Source organism: Lithobates pipiens, unplaced genomic scaffold (assembly GCF_037356315.1).
Source record: "Lithobates pipiens isolate NorthernLeopardFrog02 unplaced genomic scaffold, aLitPip1_a1.2 Scaffold_3, whole genome shotgun sequence".
NCBI classification, from domain to species: Eukaryota; Metazoa; Chordata; class Amphibia; order Anura; family Ranidae; genus Lithobates; species Lithobates pipiens.
In genome coordinates, this window is record NW_027507790.1 from 46112712 (window position 1) to 46135323 (window position 22612).

The 22612-nt window shown below is 36.0% G+C and overlaps 1 protein-coding gene and 2 long non-coding RNA genes across 10 annotated transcripts in view; all 3 read left to right on the forward strand.

The window, feature by feature from the left end:
• The window catches only part of LOC143940345 (immunoglobulin lambda-1 light chain-like), an 860309-nt gene extending 844206 nt beyond the window's left edge, over nt 1–16103 (forward strand). For 2 of the 7 annotated variants that reach the window (XM_077461596.1, XM_077461602.1), the window contains exons 3-4: nt 12379–12416; nt 15570–16103. In XM_077461596.1, the coding sequence (XP_077317722.1) occupies nt 12379–12416; nt 15570–15889 (358 nt within the window). In that variant the 3' untranslated portion in view covers nt 15890–16103. Of the gene's footprint in view, nt 1–12378; nt 12417–12792; nt 12831–13253; nt 13292–13921; nt 14895–15569 lie in introns of those variants that run through there. The other 5 variants (XM_077461595.1, XM_077461599.1, XM_077461597.1 and 2 more) reach the window with 3 other exon arrangements.
• On the forward strand, nt 164–4530 carry LOC143940348 (uncharacterized). 2 transcript variants are annotated; one of them, XR_013263857.1, is made up of 3 exons: nt 164–413; nt 2862–3057; nt 4394–4530. It is a non-coding gene; the product is annotated as an uncharacterized LOC143940348 (long non-coding RNA). The 2 variants fall into 2 exon arrangements; XR_013263856.1 differs by having other exon boundaries at nt 4391–4525.
• Nucleotides 16104–18527: 2424 nt separating the features above from the next.
• Nucleotides 18528–22328, forward strand: LOC143940347 (uncharacterized). The gene is made up of 2 exons (XR_013263855.1): nt 18528–18983; nt 21795–22328. It is a non-coding gene; the product is annotated as an uncharacterized LOC143940347 (long non-coding RNA).
• The last annotated feature ends 284 nt before the right edge of the window (nt 22329–22612 follow it).

Consider the following 22612-nt stretch of genomic DNA (forward strand, 5'->3'; position numbering starts at 1 on the left):
ACGGATTTTGTTGTCGGAATGTCCAACCGTGTGTACAAGGGCTTAGACATCTTTTAAAACATTACAACTTACATCTGCAGGCTATTCTTCTTCATATTAATGTTAACTATTTTATGGTGGCAGAACAATAGCACTCTCATACTTGGGGTAACAATTAAACAAAATTGTGGGTGACTGTGAAGGCAACATGTATGATACAATAGATGTCCTTGGAGATATCTCAAGATCACAAGAAGCGTGGACATTTCAACTGTTCTTCATTATTAAAACCACCTTGGAGCCATATGTCTCTTCAGTTATGGTGTTAGCTGATCTATGGGCCCAATTACAGAAGGTATTCTACTGAAGGTTTTTGTACATCTCTAAATCACTGTGGAGGATTTTCGGTGGTGGAACTTCACTCAGCGTCATAAGTAAGTACTATGTAATAATGCCAATTATGCCAATACAATACTATATGCTGATTATTTTGTCTATTTTCTTTTCTATCACACTATTATGCCTCTAAAATTCTTTTTCAAATATTTATTTTGACATTTATTGCATTCTACAGTGCTTTCTATGTCTGTGTTTGGTTGTTTGATGTACTTTGATTGATTTGCTATAATTTTCCACATTTCATATGTTCTCATTAATGTGACTTTATTTTATCTTTCTACACTACAAACTTCTTCTTATATTAATTCGGACATTGATTTTATTTTACACTATTTTCCTATTTTTGTGTGAAATTATATTTATATTTTTTTTTATCGGAGTGCAGAAGTAGTGTAAGATATCTTTTAAAGATCAGGTCATAAGCTCCATGTGCACATTGCAATCTGAATCTTTAATCTTTTATACAATCTCCTTTAAAGCAGCCCATAGATGATTCAGTTTTTGCATTCAACCAGTGAGTTGAATGCAGAAAACTGACATGATTCCTCCATCCACACATTTCAGATGGATGGGGGGATCACTCCCACCAAGCTATTGTGTTCTGACAGCAGGGAGACTTCCCCTCAATCAGAATACACTGTTCAGGGCTACCAGCTAAAAAGGCAAACAAACTCAGGTAAATGCAAGTACATTCTAAGGCAGGAGAACCTGGTCTGGGAGGGATACAGTTCAAACTTACCAGATTGCCAACCTAAATGCACGTGTAGCCTTAGACTTATCAAAATATCTAATATAAGGACTTACAGGAAAAAACCACATTATTATCTAATCAAGCAGGAGCTTGTACTGCATAATTATTGGTATCTAAAGGAGAATGTGCAGTCAAATTCTAATGTGTGTGGTGAGCAATAAACTTGTGCACCTACCTAATGATTTCTTTATGCAGTGTAATATTGAGCACAGTTTTTTATATGGTGTCAAGATAAAAGCACTTTGCTTCTTGGGGTCACAAATAAAAAACTGAACCCTGTTGTTGACTACTTGAAGGCTAACTGTATAATAAAATGGAATGTCTTGAAGATATTTTAACATTGTAATAAATGTAGACATTTCTGCAAAAGTTCTACTTAAGTTCTGCCTTTGTCTCATTAATCATAGTGTTCTGAGGGCTCCATTAAGGTATTGTAGTTTTTGTACAACTTTAAATTACTGTGGGATCTTTTTTCGGTGGTGGTGGAACCTAACTTACTGTCCAGAGTAAGTTCTACCATTTATTTCTTTATTCTTTCGCTATTTACTGTATGCATCTGGAAACTTTTTTCTAATATCGTTTGACATGTTATTCTACAATATTTTTCAATAATTGTCCATAGTTTTACATACTTATTTTAAGTGTTTAATGTTTTTTGTCCTTTATACAAGTCTCTTTATACCTAATAGGGACAATTCAACTGTAATTCTTGTTAACATAATTATAAGTCTACTTAATCTAATATTCTCACAAAGACGGTTATACAGACTGGTAATGAAGCAATGATGTGAGAAGTTCAGTATGCCATAGCAGTTGAATTGATATAGTTTTCTAGTCTGTTCACTGAAAGATGAAGCTTGAATGATGAGTTATTTGAATGATGTACTTTGTTGTATCTCTTTATCATTGAAACCATGTACAACATTGTGCTATTCATTAGTGAATTCATACAAGGCTGCAGAATATCTTTTTAACAAGAACTCTCATTTTAATAGTTACCTTTGTTAGCTTAACCGCTTGCCAACCAGCCGCTGTCATTTTACTGCGGCTCGTGGGATCAGAAAAGCTGGCGCGCACAGGCCCGCTGCACTGCGGAGATGCCGAAGCTTGTGGCCAACGGTCGCGATGACCACTGGCCACGAGCGATCACGGGCATGAGAGGCAGAACGCGGAAGTGTGTGTGTAAGCACACAAATCCTTGTTCTGCCCTGTGAGGAACCACGATCTGGCATTTCCTATAGTCAGTACCCTCCCCCTTCAGTTAGAAAAACATAGCAGGGGGCACAGTTAACCCCTTAATCACTCCCTAGTGTTAACCCCTTCCCTGCCAGTGACATTTTTACAGTAATCAGTGCATTTTTTTTAGCACTGATCGCTCTATAAATGCCAGGGGTCCCAAAAATGTGTCAAAAGTGTCCAATGTGTCCGCCATAATGTCTCAGTCCCAATAAGAATCACAGATTGCTGCCATTACTAGTAAACAAAAAAAAATAATAGTAATAAAAATGCTATAAATCTATCCCCTATTTTGTAGACGTTATAACTTTTGCGCAAAACCAATCAATATACGCTTATTGCAATTTTTTTTACCAAAAATATGTAGAAGAATACATATCAGCCTAAACTGAGAAAAAAAATTGCCTTTTTTTTTTAAAAAGTGGGGATATTTATTAGAGCAAAAAGTACAAAATATTGTGTTTTTTTCAAAATTGTCACTTTTTTTTGTTTATAGCAGAAAAAATAAAAACCGCAGAGGCAACCAAATACCACCAAAAGAAAGCTCTATTTGTGGGAAAAAAAGGACGTCATTTTTGTTTGCGTGCAGTGTTGCACGATCGAGCAATTGTCAGTTAAAGTGACGCAGTGCCGAATCACAAAAAATGGCCCGTCATTCAGCAGCCAAATCTTCCGGGGCTGAAGTGGTTAAGGTAATATGATTTTTGTTTAATTTACCTTAAAAGTTTGATATTTCAGTCCTTTTCCTTTATTTATCTAGATAAAATTACCTAGGTCCCTGTGCATAGAGTTAAAAATTGCTAAAAATTCATATATGGAAACAACAATGAAGTAGACTCATAGGGGTTGATTTTAAAAAAGGCACTGTTTGCTTTGAAAGTGAAGTTGCTCTTTGCAAGGCAACTGTAGTGAAATAATCACTTTGCAAACAATGCCTAATCACATGCAAGGAAAATGTAAAAAAAAACAAAAAAAAAACATAATTTTTGCTTGCACAAAGTGCAACTGCACTTGCAAAGTGAATAGCCTATTTGGCCTTTAGTGAATCATCTCCACGGTGCAGTAATTCATTGCAACAAAAAGAAATTCCCTAATGTTGAAAAGAGATGATGATTGCTTGCTTTGCGGTACTACACTTAGATTTTTTTCCCAGTGAAGATGATTTACTGAAGGAGTGTAGAAACTTCACTTTACAATGTAAATGTTCAATCAAATTTGTGAAAAAAGATGAAACTGTGTTTACTTCAATTATTCAATCATTTTCAAACGTAGAAAACTTTATTATATTTCCCATACATATGATTAGGTACTTAAAGGGAACTTAGATCAAACTTACCTACCATGTTAAAGGGGTCGTAAACCTTCATGTTTTTTCACCTTTATGCATCCTATGCATTAAGGTGAAAAAACACCTGTCAGTGACCGCCCCCCCTCCCTCGGGCCCTCTGTTTTACTTACCTGAGCCCTGGAACTTGTCCCAGCGGGGACACACTGTCTCTCTGCAGGGGGTTGGTTGGATAGATTGATAGCAGAGCAGCCGTTGGCTCCCGCTGCTGCCAAATCCAATGGCACGGGCGCTGGGGGCGGGGCTGAGTGATACATTTGGTGTCTATGGGCGCCGAATGATGGAGTTGGGAGCGCACCCACAATGCAACCCCCTCTGGAGAGCGCTTCTCCTAGGGGGTTATCTGATGTGGGGAGGAGCCACGAGAGCCATCGGGGGGACCCCAGAAGATGAGGATCAAGGCCACTCTGTGCAAAACGAGCTGCACAGTGGAGGTAAGTATGATATGTTTGTTATTAAAAAAAAAACAACCCTTACAATCACTTTAAGCAAACGTTCTCTACCCCTTAAGTGAACCAACCAATTTAAGAAATCTGATGATAAACAAGTAATGTTAACATTCTCTACCCCTTAAATGACTCAGCTCCACTGAATAAACCTGATGATAATCAAGTGACTGTAACTGTTAGCACACTGTATATAAGATTTGCTTCATGACATGCCTCTATTTCCTTATCCAGCAGCTGGTGAAGTGAAGGTACGATCTGTTTTAATATATCCTCCTTCTGAAGAGGAGTTGAAGACAAACTCAGCCACCATAGTTTGCACTGCCAGTGATTATTGCCCCAGTCCTGCAACAATGGAATTTCTGGTGGATGGGCAAAAACGTGGATGGGGTCTACACGTCACCAGTGGCCAGAGTGACAGCTCATACATGTAGTAAGTCCAAATTGGATCCAACTGAAATGTAATGTTCATCCACCAACAGTGAAGACAAAGTCTTGTCCTTTCCACCAACACTCACCAGACTCTGTTGACCTCTATTACAGGGAGTCAAAAACATCAATTGGGTTTTTAAAAATCACATGCTGGTCACCACACATCTGAATCCAGATTGCTGCTAACATGCACCCAAATATCCTGGTGTAGCAGATCCTCTAAAGATGCTTAGCGCAGCACTCCGTGGCCCTAATATACACTCAGTATGTGTTTACAAATGAGAGGGTAGAGAGCTTTCATGGTTTGACTTTTTGACTTTTATTTAAAAACCAACAAAATTGCACTTACATTTGAGTAGAGATAAATCCAGCATTAATAACAATGGAAACGCTGATTTTGCGTTCCACCTGCACTCCAACTAACTGTAGTGATGTATCCTGGAGGTTCCACCCTACACGTTTCCTCAGCATACGTCTGATGTCATCAGGGGTCACGTACCCAGATACGTCTATCCCTTATATTTACAACCACCACATATATTGGGCCAATCCAACCAAATCCAAAGCCATCCTAATTCATTTTTACAATCCAATCCTTAAGAACAGTTCTAGATAGGGATATCTTATCTCAAATAATTCGTAAAAATGTCAGATAAAAATTATCATAAAAAATATATTATGAAAAACATATGTTTATTAATTAATTAATTATTAATAATTTTTATTTTCGAAAATAAATTTTATTGAATTGTATGCGTTCGCTTTTGCTTGCGAGCCCGGGGGGATGAGGGTGCTCTTTTTCTTATTTATTTCATTTTTTACTTTTACACTGTCCCTTTAATTTTTTTTATCACTTTTATTCCTATTACAAGGAATGTAAACATCCCTTGTAATAGATATAAGGATGAAAGATAATTTTTATGGAGAGATCTGAGGTGAAAAAGACCTTTAAAAGCAAAAGATCAAAAATATATATATATAATCTTTTGCTTAAAAAAAAAGAGAAAGTTTCAGCCTGGACCGGAAGTGACGTCATGACGTTGTACTGATCCTCCAAAGCCATATAAACTATCAAAGATGATCTAGTCTTTTATCGCCTCGGTGACCAGCTGGCTGCTTCACCAGATCGTACCTGGGGCGGTAAGCTTGAGAAACACTGGCAAGCAGCGGGAGGGGGGCGTCTTCCTCCTGCCGCTTCTAAAAGCGTTCCAGTGGCTCATGAGCCACTCTGAACACTTTCAAAAAGAAAGCCAGCCACCAGCTGGAAAAAAATACCATAGCCATAATCCTGGTAAACCACTTGCACACTGCAACATATATACATATTGTGTTCGTGAAGTGAGTTTTCAATCTGCAGCATTGTAATTCTGTGTAAAATACAACGCAATATGGCTACCCGGAGGCATTCTGTACACAGATGGTGTACAGAACGCCCCTCAGGTATGTCATTTCCTGCTTGTGTGATTGGCTTACTGATTTCCCCAGAAGTCTGGACTAAGATACAGATCGATTTTGAGCATCCCCTGCAAAAAAAAAATAACATTTTTTTGGTGAGATATTCTCCAAAGAAATCATGTCTAAAGGGATGCAGACTCTGCAATTTTCCTCATTAGAGCCATGCAGGTTCAGCAGCTGGCTGATAATTACAAAACCACTCCCACACATGGACACAGAAAAACAAACAGCTATTTCTCCAAAGTAAAAAATGTGATTGGACACAGCCGGTCGCGTGGTAAAGAGCCAATTTCATTGGCTCTTTACTGCGATCGGGGTTGGGCTGTGTCAGGGTGACAAGCCACATCCCCGATCTCCGCTCTGCACGCGCCCTAGGCGCGTGCACGAGCGGTATAACGGCACAGTACATGTGACTGGCTGTGATTGGACACGACCGGTCACATGTATCGGGGGTGTGGATGGGGATGGAAACCACACAGATCAAGGATGGGCTGTGTCTCATCCATGATCGCCGCGCTGCGGGCCCCCGGGGGCCTGCAGGAGCGGCAAAATACAGAGGCCGTCATATGATGTCCACCCAGGATGGGAGATCCCATCTGTGGCCATCATATGACTATGGCTGGGTATTGAAGTGGTTAAGTATAATACATATATGAAAATTATCATGCAAAGTGAAAGCCCTGGACAAAAAGTTTGTGTAGATACTGAGTAGATCAGAATTTTAACCACAGCTCCCATACCTTTAGGCCCTTTATGAACCAGAATTTTTTTACATTTCCACTATGGGCCTGTATATTTGATGATCACATTGCCATTACTTAAAGTGATAAACAATCTCCTTGTAAAACAACCCATTCCGTTTAAAAATAGAAATAAAAGGCAAAACATTTGTGTATAGATAGAAAAAAACACTGTTTTCAGCTGCATAAGAGCTGGGGAGGAGAAGCAGCAGCACATTGAGCTTTCTAGTAAATGGCTGTGTAGTGGGGGAGTGTCAGAACAAGTTTGATTAGGAGAGCACACTAAGATCCAAACATAGGTAGAGAACTGACCACAGTGTGCTCTCCTGCTTAGTGTGGTCAGTTTTTAATAGGAAGGCAGAGGGACTAGCAGGAACACCAGGGATTTCACATAAAGGAAGCAATACAAAGAGATCTGGATACTTTCTCATACAAGTACATGGTACAACAGGCACATATAAGGAATATTAGGTTTTGGAGTAACAAATGCTTTAGAATAAGAAAAAAATACATACATTTTAGAAATATTATCTTGCAAAAAGTATTTTATTTTCCAAATAACCGATACGCAAAATGATATGGAAAAAAAAACACTTTTTTCTAGCATTATGTCTAAAAAAAGTTTTTAAATAAAAAGTATACATTTTATTCTAATATTTGTCCTATTTAAAATGATCCTAAAATTATGTTTCTAATACAAAGTGACAAATCTATTTTTTGCATTTTTATGTGACGAAACAAACCAACAAGGAGCATTAAAATGGGGAACCTGTTTCAATGCAAAATGCATAAAAAAGGGTTCTAGCCTGGAACAATTGTTGTTCCAGGTCAGTAATGTACATGTAATTTGCTAGGGTAACATTTAGCATTTATCAAAGTGAATGTTTACTTAGATTGGTAAATACATGGAAACTGTGGGGTTTATTTACTAAAACTGGAGCGGTCATAATCCAGAGCAGCTCTGCATGGTAGCCAATTAGCTTCTAACTGCAGCTTGTTCATATTTGACAAAAAAAAACATGGAATCTGATTGGCTACCATGTGCAGCTGCACCAGATTTTACACTCTCCAGTTTTAGTAAATTATCCCCTGTGTGTTTACTTTATTTATCCATTCATGCAAGCAAAACCCTGTTTTTTGTTTTGTTTGTTTTTTTAGTTCAATTGTATGATTGGGTATATGCAACCACTCCAATTTATAACTAGCCTTTGAAGTAATGCTTATGTAAGTGCGTTACACAGTACAAACAAAAAGAAGATTTCAGAGCACACTTACCAGCTAGCCTGCAAAACACAAATCTAACAATTTACATTAAAAACAGGAGTTTTAGTTAGACACAAAATTTGCAAATTTAGCACCCTCTAGTGTGTGCTACTAGAAGAGTAGGTAAAAGCATTTGTCTGGCTCCAAGATTAAAACCTGAGTCACTGAATCTGGATCAGTGTTACTAGAGGGCAGGGCTGGATGACTCATCCTGGAAACTCTCTGGTGCCTCCCTCTAGTATCTGGAATATTGGAGAATGTTCTAGAAGGTGAGGCGTAGTGGGTAGAGGTGAGGAGGAGCTGCCATGGATATTTTTGGCCAATCCCCAGAAGTGGGCTAGCAGGGGACTGAGAAAATCCAATAAATAGACATGGGCCCTGCCAGTAAGGGAGTCGGGTGGAAACTGGAGACTCATTGCTGAGCAAAGGCTGCCAGTGGCCCTTGAAGGACCCCTGCTGGGAAGTGTTTTACCTCAGGATGGAGCTTGGAATAGCTGACCTGGAAGGATCTCACCATGGGATGCAACTGGAGGGGTCCATTCCAGAAATCTGGAAAGAGCAAGCAAAGACAGTGAGTAATAGCACTGTACAGGGACAACACAAGGGGGAGGGACTGTCAACTGTAACAGTGCTATCTTAAAACAGCAGTGTGCTTAAGTCTTCATCTTTGCCCTGGGGCCCTTTCTGACTGCCCATGGAAGTGTGCCAGTCAGGAAGGAAGGACTAAGAAAGACTAGGAAGGACTAGAAAAGTGTGTGCCAGGCAGGAGGACAGAAGAAGCAAGCAGCCAGGTGTGCTAGCATCTTCTGCAGCAGTAGAACTGGGCTTAGGGTCCACAGGAAGGCAGATGAAGATGCTGTTCACTCCATATTGTACTACCTTATCCCCATGGGACAGGTTGTTCCCGGTCTATAATGGGCAGCTGCTGAATTAGCACTAAAGACTGTTTGCCTGAAGTGATCAGCAGGAGCTGTACATATGAACCAAGTTTTTGCAGAAGGAAGGAAGACAAGGCCTTTGTGTGAATAGGGAGGAAGTTGTCCCCTTTGTTCAAAGTTCTGGACATTTTCTTAGTTGGGCATCTCATAAATTCCCTACCCATCCAAGTTATCAACCCCTAATAAAACAACAAAAACAAGCCATGGTTTGTTTTCTCTGTTGGAATGCATGAAGGAAGCTGTGTGCCTGGCTGTGTATCAGTGGGGAATCCTAACTCTGCAGGTCCTACGTGGAGTGAGCTACACAAATATATGTGGAAGTTGCAGTAGTTTTATCGCCGATGCCGCTCCCACCCCAGTGTGAAAGGGGCCTAACTTTTATATTTGAGAGTCCTCATGCACTGCTGAAGCATTATATTTAGAGTTTAACCACTTGCTTACAGGGCACTTAAAGCCCCCTCCTATCCAAACCAATTTTCAGCTTTCAGCGCTGATGCACTTTGAATGACAATTGCGCAGTCATACAACACTGTATTCAAATTACATTTTTATCATTTTTTTCCCCCAAATAAACCTTTCGTTTGGTGGTATTTGATCAGTTGTGAGCGATTTTTATTTTTTGTTAAAAAAAATATAAAAGACCGAATTTAAAAAAAAACAAAAACTTTTTTATTTTGTATAAAATGTTAAAACGGGTCATTTTTGTCCATCATTGATGTACGCTGATGAGACGGCACTGATGGGCACCGATAGGTGGCAGTGATGGGCACTAATCGGTTACACTGGTAGGCAGCACTTCTATGTGGCACTTATTGGCACCACTGGTGGGCATTGATAGGTGGCACTTGTGGGCATAGATAGGTGGCACTTGTGGGCATTGATAGGTGGCACTTGTGGGCACTTTTAGGGTGCAATTATGAGCCATAATTGCCTCTTCTGTTTCGGGACTGATGTCCCTTTCAGTTGAGCCAGTGATCAGCTTTTTTTTTTCTCCTCCGCTGTCAGTGTGAGGAGAAAAAAAGTGATCACGAGCTTTTGTTTTGATCATGTGATCAGCTGTCGTTGGCTGTCAACTGATCACGTGGTAAGGGGCCGGGACTCAGATCTGTGATCACCCGAGTCTCAGTGACTCGGTGATCACAGCGCGCCGGGAGTGTGTCATATGACGGCCTTCCGGGAATTTACATCATTCGGCCATAGCACAGATGTCAGGTGGTTAAAGCTACTTGTATTGATTTTTGTGTTCCATGCTTTCCTGGAATGAGCTCTGCTTAAGATATATTTCAATATATGACAATTATAAAAATAATAATAATATATGTGTACTAATGCATATCCTAATGTAGCAAACTATAGATGGTCACTTTGCATTATTTTTGTTACATTTTTGTTACATATTAAATATATTGTTTAAAAGCTGAGGATTTTGGAGGCTAGTAAACATTCTTCTGTGTCTATATCCCATAAAAGTGTACTAATGCACTGCTTATATATTACAGTATTGCACAAAAGTGAGTACACCCCTCATATTTTTGTAAATATAACACTGAATAAATTACACTTTGCTACAATGTAAACTAGTGAGTGTACAGCTTGTGCAGTGCAAACAGTGCAAAATAACTGTGCAAATTGCTGTCACGTCAAAATAACTCAACACACAGCCATTAATGTCTAAACCGCTGGCAACAAACGTGAGTACACCCCTAAGGGAAAATGTCCAAATTAGGCCCAAAGTGTCAATATTTTGTGTGGTCACCATTATTTTCCAGCACTGTCTTAACCCTGTTGGGCATGGAGTTCACCAGAGCTTAACAGGTTGCCACTGGAGTCGTCTTCCACTCCTCTATGACGACATCACAGAGCTCCTCCACCTTCCGTTTGAGGATGCCCCACAGATGCTCAATAGGGTTTAGGTCTGGAGACATGCTTGGCCAGTCCATCACCTTTACCTTCAGCTTCTTTAGCAAGGCAGTGGTCATCTTGGAGGTCGTTATCATGTTGAAATACTGCCCTGCGGCCCAGTCTCTGAAGAAAGGGAATCATGCTCTGCTTCATTATGTCATAGTACATATTGAAATTCATGGTTCCTTCAATGAACTGTAGCCCCCCAGAGCCGGCACCATTCATGCAGCCCCAAACCATGACACTCCCACCACCATACTTGACTGTAGGCAAGACACACTTGTCTTTATACTCCACACCTGGTTGCCGCCACAGACACTTGACACCATCTGAACCAAATAAGTTTATCTTGGTCTCATCAGACCACAGGACATGGTTCCAGTAATCCATGTCATTAGTCTGCTTGTATTCAGCAAACTGTTTGTGGGATTTCTTGTGCACCATCTTTAGAAGAGGCTTCCTTCTGGGATGACAGATATGTAGACCAATTTGATCCAGTGTGCAGCGTATGGTCTGACTGACAGGATGACCCACTGCTTCTTCAACCTCTGCAGCAATGCTGGCAGCACTCATATGTCTATTTCCCAAAGACAACCTCTGGATATGATGCTGAGCACATGCACTCAACTTCATTGGTCAACCATGGAGAGGCCTGTTCTGAGTGGAACCTGTCCTTTTAAACCGCTGTATGGTCTTGGCCACCGCGCTGCAGCTCAGTTTCAGGGTATGGACAATCTTCTTATTGCCTAGGCCATCTTTATGTAGAGCAACAATTTTTTTTTCAGATCCTCAGAGAGTTCTTTGCCATGAGGTGCCATGTTGAACTTCCAGTGACCAGTATGAGAGAGTGAGAGGGATAACACCAAATTTAACACACCTGCTCCCCATTTACACCTGAGACCTTGTAACCCTAACGAGTCACATGACACTGGGGAGGGAAAATAACGAATTGGGCCCAATTTGGACATTTTCACTTAGCACAAACATTTAACATCTATGTAGTATTTGTACAGCACTCAATCACTGTGGTTCATGTTTGGTGGTGGAACCAAGCTTATAGTCAACAGTAAGTACTATTGTTCTGTGTCCATGTATGTCCTACTCTTCAATTTTCATGCCTGCATTAATTATACCGTCATTTGAATTTTCTCCCTAAACAAATTCCAATATAATTCAAAGGGACATGACTAAATGAAGCATATGCATTTATTTGTATTCAATAATGACCACATTGATCTACTTGTATTGCATTTATGTGTATTTAGCAGGTCTTTTAACAATTTTGAAAGACTCTGAAATGTTCTATCTCATTATGCATTAGTGATCCATTGGCCATAGGTATATAGAGTTTTATAGACTAACCTAACAAGAAAAACTGCAGAAACTCTAGATATACTCTGCATCCCCATAGCTGCAACTGGTTGCTCAAGTCTCAGCAATGTTCTTGTTGTTCCTGTACAAGGCAGTTTTTGTAAAGCACTAAAACATTGTGGTGGATTTTTGGACCAGGAACTCAGTTCATCGTACAAAGTAAGATCTCTTCTCACTAAATTTCTTCATGTTTTAATTATGTTATTTCACATTGTTACCCTCAGTAATTAGCCAAAATATTAATTTCCAGAAATGATATCTATACATATATTTCAACTATATATATTTTAATTTATAACATAGGAGCCCAACCTGCATATATATATCTGTGTTGTAACCTATGCTTTGTAGAATAATATATATATATATATATATATATACTACATTGCCAGAAAATATATCAGCAAAATATATAGCAATGAAACATAACTTTTATGACAAGGGACACAGTTATTTAAATTGAGCAAAAAAATTCACTAAGAGACCATAAACATTTAACATCTATGTAGTATTTGTACAGCACTCAATCACTGTGGTTCATGTTTGGTGGTGGAACCAAGCTTATAGTCAACAGTAAGTACTATTATTCTGTGTCCATGTATGTCCTACTCTTCAATTTTCATGCCTGCATTAATTAAACAGTAATTTTAATTTTCTTCCTATACAAATCCCACTAGAATTCAGAGGGACGTGACCAAATGACTAATAGAAACATATGCATTTTTTTTTTAATCGTGACTACATTGATCTACTTGTATTGCAATATGTGTATTTAGCCCGGCTTTTAACAATTTTGAAGGACTCTGAAATATCATTACGCATTAACGATCCATTGGCCATAGGTATATAGAGTATCGTAGATTAATAAAACAAGAAAAACTGGAGAAACTCTAGATATACTCTGCATCCCCATAGCTGCAACTGGTTGCTCAAGTCTCAGCAATGTTCTTGTTGTTCCTGTACAAGGCAGTTTTTGTAAAGCACTGAAACATTGTGGTGGATTTTTGGACCAGGAACTCAGTTCATTGTACAAAGTAAGATCTCTTCTCACTAAATTTCTTCATGTTTTAATTATGTTATTTCACATTGTTACCCTCAGTAATTAGCCAAAATAATAATTTCCAGAAATTATATCTATACATATATTTCAGCTATATATATTTTTATTTATAACATATTACCTAGGACGCCAACCTGCATATATGTATCTGTGTTGTAGCCTATATTTTGTAGAATAATAGAAAAAAAATATTATTTTTATTTTGAATGCATACTACATTTCCTTATTTTCACTCCCTACTTACAGTAAATAAGTAGATCTTTTCTCACTTAATATGCTCATACTTTGATTATATCACATTGTCACCCTCATTGTTGAATCAAAATGATATTTTGGCGATGAAGTGTATATATATATATACTACATTGCCGGAAAATATATCAGCGATATATATAGCAAAGAAACATAACTTTAATGACAAGGGATACTGGCAGTGTAAGATTACCATTAGTAAATGAGTCCACTTTAGGTTATTTAAATTGAGCAAAAAAAATACACTAAGAGACCATAAACATTTAACATCTATGTAGTATTTGCACAGCACTCAATCACTGTGGCATATTTTTGGTGGTGGGACCACGCTTATAGTCAACAGTAAGTACTATTATTCTGTTTCCATATATGTCCTACTGTTCAATTTTCATGCCTGCATTAATCATACAGTCTTTTTAATTTTCTCCCTATACAAATTCCACTAGAATTCAAAGGAACGTGACTAAAAGAAACATTTATTTATTTTTCTTTAATAATGACCACATTGATCAACTTGTATTGCATTAATGTGTATTTAGCCAGGCTTTTAACAATTTTGAAAGACGCTGAAATGTTCTATCTCATTATACATTAGCGATCCATTGGTCATAGGTATATAGAGTATTATAGACTAATACTGTACAACAAGAAAAATTGAAGAAACTCTAGATATACTCTGGATAAATTTATTATTTGAGGTTGGAGATTTCACTATATACACCACCTCCTTTAAATTAGTTCAAATTTTACCAAGGACAAAATTGGATTTTAAAGGTGCAAACAATCAATGAAAATTGATATTACAAAAAATATATAATTTGTATTAAGCAGACATAATTTAGAAAAAGAAAAACAATTTAATATATAAAAAAGATCACAATAAAGCTCAGTGGTCACAATAAAAAAAGAATTATTGCTTCTAAATGTTTCACCAAAATTGAAGCTTCTTCTGAACCTCTTGTAGGACCTTAATACATTACCACTAAAACGCGTATATTAAAGTCCTACAAAAGCTCCATTCTTTTGTATTGTGACTGAGCTTTATTGTGCTTTTTTTATATATTCAATTGTTTTTCTTTTTCTAAATTATATCCGCTTAATAAAAATTATATATTTTTGTAATATCAATGTTCATTGATTGTTTGCACCTTTAAACTCCAATTTTGTCCTTGGTGATATTTGATATAGATATACTCTGCATCCCCATAGCTACAGCTGATTGTTCTAGTGTCAGTAATATTCTTGTTCCTGTACAAAGTTGTTTTTGTACAGCACTAAAACATTGTGGTGGATTTTCGGACCTGGAACTCAGCTAATCGTACAAAGTAAGACATCTTCTCACAAAAAAAAGTCATACATTGTTACCCTCAATAATTGGCCAAATATCTATACATATTTTTTAACTATATATATTTTAATTTAGAAAGACATAAAATAGGAGCCCAACTTGTTTATATGTATCTTTGTTGTAACCTATATTTATATATTTTGTAGATTATTTTAATTTTGAATGCATACTACATATACTTTCTTTTACTCCCTACTTACAGTAAATCTTATTGTGCATTTTTCCATAGTTATCTGTGTATATTCAGCTCTATGAAAACATTAGTAAAGGGCAAATAGATAGATAGATAGATAGATAGATAGATAGATAGATAGATAGATTATCTCCATGTATCCTTTATAGAATTGACTCCGGATCACTTGTAGAAGAAAAGATTACATATAAAAGCAGTAATATAGGGGTCAAAATTTTGGCCTAACTTAATAAATGTTGCAATTCCAACTGGTCTGCATACTGAAGTGGTGTTAATTGCCTGTAAAAGTAAAGAAACAAGAGGTTCAATATGTTAAGCACCTTATCAATGATTTTCTTACTCATATACTTATATACAGTACACCTGCCTCTCCTCTCCTATGTTTAATTTTTAATCTTGTTATTATCTTCTTAATTCTATGTGTCATTTCTAATTGCATATTTTTTCTTTATTCAACAGCCGGTGAAGTGAAGGCACCAGTTGTGTTTTTCTTTGGTCCATCTAAAGAAGAGTTGGAGAAAGAAACAGCCACCTTAGTCTGTACCGCCAGTGAATACAAGCCAAGGACTGCAACGGTGGAGTTTCTGGTGGATGGTCAAACTTGGAAGAATGGGGTCTCCACATCAGCAATCACCAAACAGAGTGACAATTCATATATGGAAAGCAGTTTCCTCACCATGACCTCTTCTGATTATTGTAAATATAAGGAATATGGCTGCAAAGTGAGGCATCAGGGCAAAGAGTTTATTGAGACACTGAAGAGATCAGAGTGTTTCTAATATTCAGCTCATCTCTTTGCATCACCAAGTAGTAGAGTCAGTTGTTTATTATGAATTGATACTATGTGAAATATAAATGGTTCTTTTTCCTTCATGCTTGGCTTTCAAATACCTTAGATGTTCCATTTATAATGTGAAATGCTTGGAATATGTAATGTTTACTTTGTTTTCCCCATGAAGCAATCAATAAATGACTGTTTATGTGTTTATGAAATCTGTGGTATTTCTTCACCTGTGTGCATTGATAAGTATACTGATTCTAAAAATGTGGTATACACACATTGGCTAATCACATAACATTGATCAAGTCAAAGGTCTCTTAGCAACATAGGGGGTTATTTCCAAAAGGCAAATCCACTTTGCACTACAAAGTGCACTGAAAGTGCAGTTGCTGTAGATCTGAGGGGGGCATGCAAGGAAAATGAAAAACAGCATTTTAGCTTGTACATGATTGGATGATAAAATCAGCAAAACTTTCCCTCATTTCAGATCTTCCCCTCAGATCTACAGTGACTGCACTTCCAAGTGCACTTTCAGTGCACTTGTAGTGCAAAGTGTATTTTCTTTTAGTAAATAACCCCCATAGTTATAGAACAGGGGGTAAAACACATTCAGGAAGATTCTCCTGTAGCAAATTGTTGGTAAATGTCAGCTTCAGTGTTGAATTAAAGTATATACAATATTGCCACGTGGTACTAGGTATTATACTACAACAAATATTTATCTCTCGATGTTATTTAAGCTAAGTCTTACCAAATAAATAAAATTAACATGGTAATAAACATTAGTTAAAGCTACTTGGAGCTTAAAGCTCACAGACATAAGGGGTTATGTCATGTACCCAAATATTGGCATCACTGTGTGGGTGTCTGCATAACCTTTGCAGGGAAATTAGACTATAAGCTGTTTGGGATTCAGGATTATATGTAATCTTTAAAATGTTGCAGATCTCTGTTGTGTTTAATAAATAGTCAGCATTTAATATCCAGTAAATTGGCTGGAGTAACCCTAAGAGTATTTTAAAGATATATATCTCTTCAAGGAACAATATCTATGTCAATTATCAATCAAATGTCTATAAAAACCTGTACCAGATATTGGTGCTAATGTGGGGGTATCTATGTGAATATTTTTAGAGAAATTAGACTAATACAGAACAGTTTTTTTAATTGGATTAGCAGTATTTAATATCCAGTAAACTGACTAGGGGAAACCCTAAGAGGACACAAAAGCATATAAACGGACAATGATTCAGATATATAGTAATAATCCAAACGTTGCATTCTTCTGTTGATTTTCTTAAAGCTGCCATGTCTGTCATGCCGTTTAAAAATGTACATATGTCTTCAAAGAACTATACATAGACTATTCAATGCTTTTCTAAACCTCAATAAGTGTAAAAAAAAAAAAAAACACACATATTAAACAGAGCCCTTCTTAATATTTATTTAACTGCCTGCATGTACATACATGCCATCAACCACCAATACATGACCATTTTCCATGTCCCAATAATCACCATTAAGTCCCAGAGATAATCCACTAACCTTAATCATAGCATCACATAAGTAATCTTTGCACAGTACATTTTTTTAGCCTCAAACATAAACTTCAGCTTGGTCTCTTGCAAGCATTTATGGTGTCCTATGTAGTATTTGTACAGATCTCAGTCACTGTGGTTAATTTTTGGTGATGGGACCAAGCTTATAGTCAACAGTAAGTACTATTATTCTGTGTCCACTTATGTCCTACTCTTCAGTTTTCATGCCTGCATTAATCATACAGTCCTTTTCATTTTCTCCCTATACAAGTCCCACTAGAATTCAGAGGAATGTGACCAAATGACTGAAAGAAACCTATGCATTTTTTTTAATCATGACCGTATTGATCTACTTGTATTGCATTTATGTGTATTTAGCTGGGATTTCAACAATTTTGAAGGACTCTGATATGTTCTATCTCATTATGCATTAAAGATCCACTGGCCATAGGTATATAGAGTATTGTAGATTAATAAAACAAGAAAAACTGCAGGAACACTAGATATACTCTGCATCCCCATAGCTGCAACTGGTTGCTCAAGTCTCAGCAATGTTCTTGTTGTTCCTGTACAAGGCAGTTTTTGTAAAGCCCTAAAACATTGTGGTGGATTTTTGGACCAGGAACTCAGTTCATCGTACAAAGTAAGATCTCTTCTCACAAAATGTCTTCATGTTTTAATTATGTTATTTCACATTGTTACCCTCAGTAATTAGCCAAAATAATAATTTCCAGAAATGATATCTATACATATATTTCAACTATATATATTTTAATTTATAACATAGGAGCCCAACCTGCATATATGTATCTGTGTTGTAACCTATACTTTGTAGAATATATATATATATATATATATATATATATATATATATATATATATATATATATATATATATACTACATTGCCAGAAAATATATCAGCAAAATATATAGCAACGAAACATAACTTTTATGACAAGGGACACAGTTATTTAAATTGAGCAAAAAAATTCACTAAGAGACCATAAACATTTAACATCTATGTAGTATTTGTACAGCACTCAATCACTGTGGTTCATGTTTGGTGGTGGAACCAAGCTTATAGTCAACAGTAAGTACTATTATTCTGTGTCCATGTATGTCCTACTCTTCAATTTTCATGCCTGCATTAATTAAACAGTAATTTTAATTTTCTTCCTATACAAATCCCACTAGAATTCAGAGGGACGTGACCAAAAGACTAATAGAAACATATGCATTTTTTTTTTTATCATGACTACATTGATCTACTTGTATTGCATTTATGTGTATTTAGCTGGGATTTCAACAATTTTGAAGGACTCTGAAATATCATTACGCATTAACGATCCATTGGCCATAGGTATATAGAGTATCGTAGATTAATAAAATAAGAAAAACTGGAGAAACTCTAGATATACTCTGCATCCCCATAGCTGCAACTGGTTGCTCAAGTCTCAGCAATGTTCTTGTTGTTCCTGTACAAGGCAGTTTTTGTAAAGCACTAAAACATTGTGGTGGATTTTTGGACCAGGAACTCAGTTCATTGTACAAAGTAAGATCTCTTCTCACAAAATTTCTTCATGTTTTAATTATGTTATTTCACATTGTTACCCTCAGTAATTAGCCAAAATAATAATTTCCAGAAATTATATCTATACATATATTTCAGCTATATATATTTTTATTTATAACATATTACCTAGGACGCCAACCTGCATATATGTATCTGTGTTGTAACCTATATTTTGTAGAATAATAGAAAAAAAATATTATTTTTATTTTGAATGCATACTACATTTCCTTATTTTCACTCCCTACTTACAGTAAATAAGTAGATCTTTTCTCACTTAATATACTCATACTTTGATTATATCACATTGTCACCCTCATTTTTCAATCAAAATTATATATTTTTTGGCGATGAAGTGTATATATATATATATATATATATATATATATATATATATATATATATATATACTACATTGCCGGAAAATATATCAGCAATATATATAGCAAAGAAACATAACTTTAATGACAAGGGATACTGGCAGTGTAAGATTACCATTAGTAAATGAGTCCACTTTAGGTTATTTAAATTGAGCAAACAAAATACACTAAGAGACCATAAACATTTAACATCTATGTAGTATTTGCACAGCACTCAATCACTGTGGCATATTTTTGGTGGTGGGACCACGCTTATAGTCAACAGTAAGTACTATTATTCTGTTTCCATATATGTCCTACTGTTCAATTTTCATGCCTGCATTAATCATACAGTCTTTTTAATTTTCTCCCTATACAAATTCCACTAGAATTCAAAGGAACGTGACTAAAAGAAACATTTATTTATTTTTCTTTAATAATGACCACATTGATCAACTTGTATTGCATTAATGTGTATTTAGCCAGGCTTTTAACAATTTTGAAAGACGCTGAAATGTTCTATCTCATTATACATTAGCGATCCATTGGTCATAGGTATATAGAGTATTATAGACTAATACTGTACAACAAGAAAAATTGAAGAAACTCTAGATATACTCTGGATAAATTTATTATTTGAGGTTGGAGATTTCACTATATACACCACCTCCTTTAAATTAGTTCAAATTTTACCAAGGACAAAATTGGATTTTAAAGGTGCAAACAATCAATGAAAATTGATATTACAAAAAATATATAATTTGTATTAAGCAGACATAATTTAGAAAAAGAAAAACAATTTAATATATAAAAAAGATCACAATAAAGCTCAGTGGTCACAATAAAAAAAGAATTATTGCTTCTAAATGTTTCACCAAAATTGAAGCTTCTTCTGAACCTCTTGTAGGACCTTAATACATTACCACTAAAACGCGTATATTAAAGTCCTACAAAAGCTCCATTCTTTTGTATTGTGACTGAGCTTTATTGTGCTTTTTTTATATATTCAATTGTTTTTCTTTTTCTAAATTATATCCGCTTAATAAAAATTATATATTTTTGTAATATCAATGTTCATTGATTGTTTGCACCTTTAAACTCCAATTTTGTCCTTGGTGATATTTGATATAGATATACTCTGCATCCCCATAGCTACAGCTGATTGTTCTAGTGTCAGTAATATTCTTGTTCCTGTACAAAGTTGTTTTTGTACAGCACTAAAACATTGTGGTGGATTTTCGGACCTGGAACTCAGCTAATCGTACAAAGTAAGACATCTTCTCACAAAAAAAAGTCATACATTGTTACCCTCAATAATTGGCCAAATATCTATACATATTTTTTAACTATATATATTTTAATTTAGAAAGACATAAAATAGGAGCCCAACTTGTTTATATGTATCTTTGTTGTAACCTATATTTATATATTTTGTAGATTATTTTAATTTTGAATGCATACTACATATACTTTCTTTTACTCCCTACTTACAGTAAATCTTATTGTGCATTTTTCCATAGTTATCTGTGTATATTCAGCTCTATGAAAACATTGGTAAAGGGCAAATAGATAGATAGATAGATAGATAGATAGATAGATAGATAGATAGATAGATATATAGATAGATAGATAGATAGATAGATAGATAGATAGATAGATAGATAGATAGATAGATAGATAATCTCCATGTATCCTTTATAGAATTGACTCCGGATCACTTGTAGAAGAGAAGATTACATATAAAAGCAGTAATATAGGGGTCAAAATTTTGGCCTAACTTAATAAATGTTGCAATTCCAACTGGTCTGCATACTGAAGTGGTGTTAATTGCGTGTAAAAGTAAAGAAACAAGAGGGTCAATATGTTAAGCACCTTATCAATGATTTTCTTACTCATATACTGATATACAGTACACCTGCCTCTCCTCTCCTATGTTTAATTTTTAATCTTCTGCTAACACATACTTTTAGGGAGTTTAGCTTTTTAGTATGTGAAATATGTTGTATAAGTATGTGATGAAAAATCTATGTAGAAATCATATTTAGATTATTTCCTTAGATAATACATTCATTTCTTTAATCTGTGAACTCTGTCATGACAAATGTATAAGGGCAGCCGCTTTTCTGACAGTTTTCTAACATTCATTTACTTGTTCCTGGTCTGTGATGCAGACATAAAAGAGCCACAGCCAGGCAATACGTAATATTAAAAGATGGCAAGCAATGACACCCCCATAATTTGCTCAGTACAGAATGACTTTAATAATAATATATGTTTATGATAGTGAATGCAAAAATAAATACCTAGTATGCTTACTATGTATCCAGCAGCAAAATAAAAGTGCATAACTTGATAAAAAAAAAAAGTGACCTTGTTATTATCTTCTTAATTCTATGTGTCATTTCTAATTGCATATTTTTTCTTTATTCAACAGCCGGTGAAGTGAAGGCACCAGTTGTGTTTTTCTTTGGTCCATCTAAAGAAGAGTTGGAGAAAGAAACAGCCACCTTAGTCTGTACCGCCAGTGAATACAAGCCAAGGACTGCAACGGTGGAGTTTCTGGTGGATGGTCAAACTTGGAAGAATGGGGTCTCCACATCAGCAATCACCAAACAGAGTGACAATTCATATATGGAAAGCAGTTTCCTCACCATGACCTCTTCTGATTATTGTAAATATAAGGAATATGGCTGCAAAGTGAGGCATCAGGGCAAAGAGTTTATTGAGACACTGAAGAGATCAGAGTGTTTCTAATATTCAGCTCATCTCCTTGTATCACCAAGTAGTAGAGTCAGTTGTTTATTATGAATTGATACTATGTGAAATATAAATGGTTCTTTTTCCTTCATGCTTGGCTTTCAAATACCTTAGATGTTCCATTTATAATGTGAAATGCTTGGAATATGTAATGTTTCTTTTGTTTTCCCCATGAAGCAATCAATAAATGACTGTTTATGTGTTTATGAAATCTGTGGTATTTCTTCACCTGTGTGTGTATTGATAAGTATACTGATTCTAAAAATGTGGTACACACACATTGGCTAATCACATAACATTGATCAAGTCAAAGGTCTCTTAGCAACATAGGGGGTTATTTCCAAAAGGCAAATCCACTTTGCACTACAAAGTGCACTGAAAGTGCAGTTGCTGTAGATCTGAGGGGGACATGCAAGGAAAATGAAAAACAGCATTTTAGCTTGTACATGATTGGATGATAAAATCAGCAAAACTTTCCCTCATTTCAGATCTTAC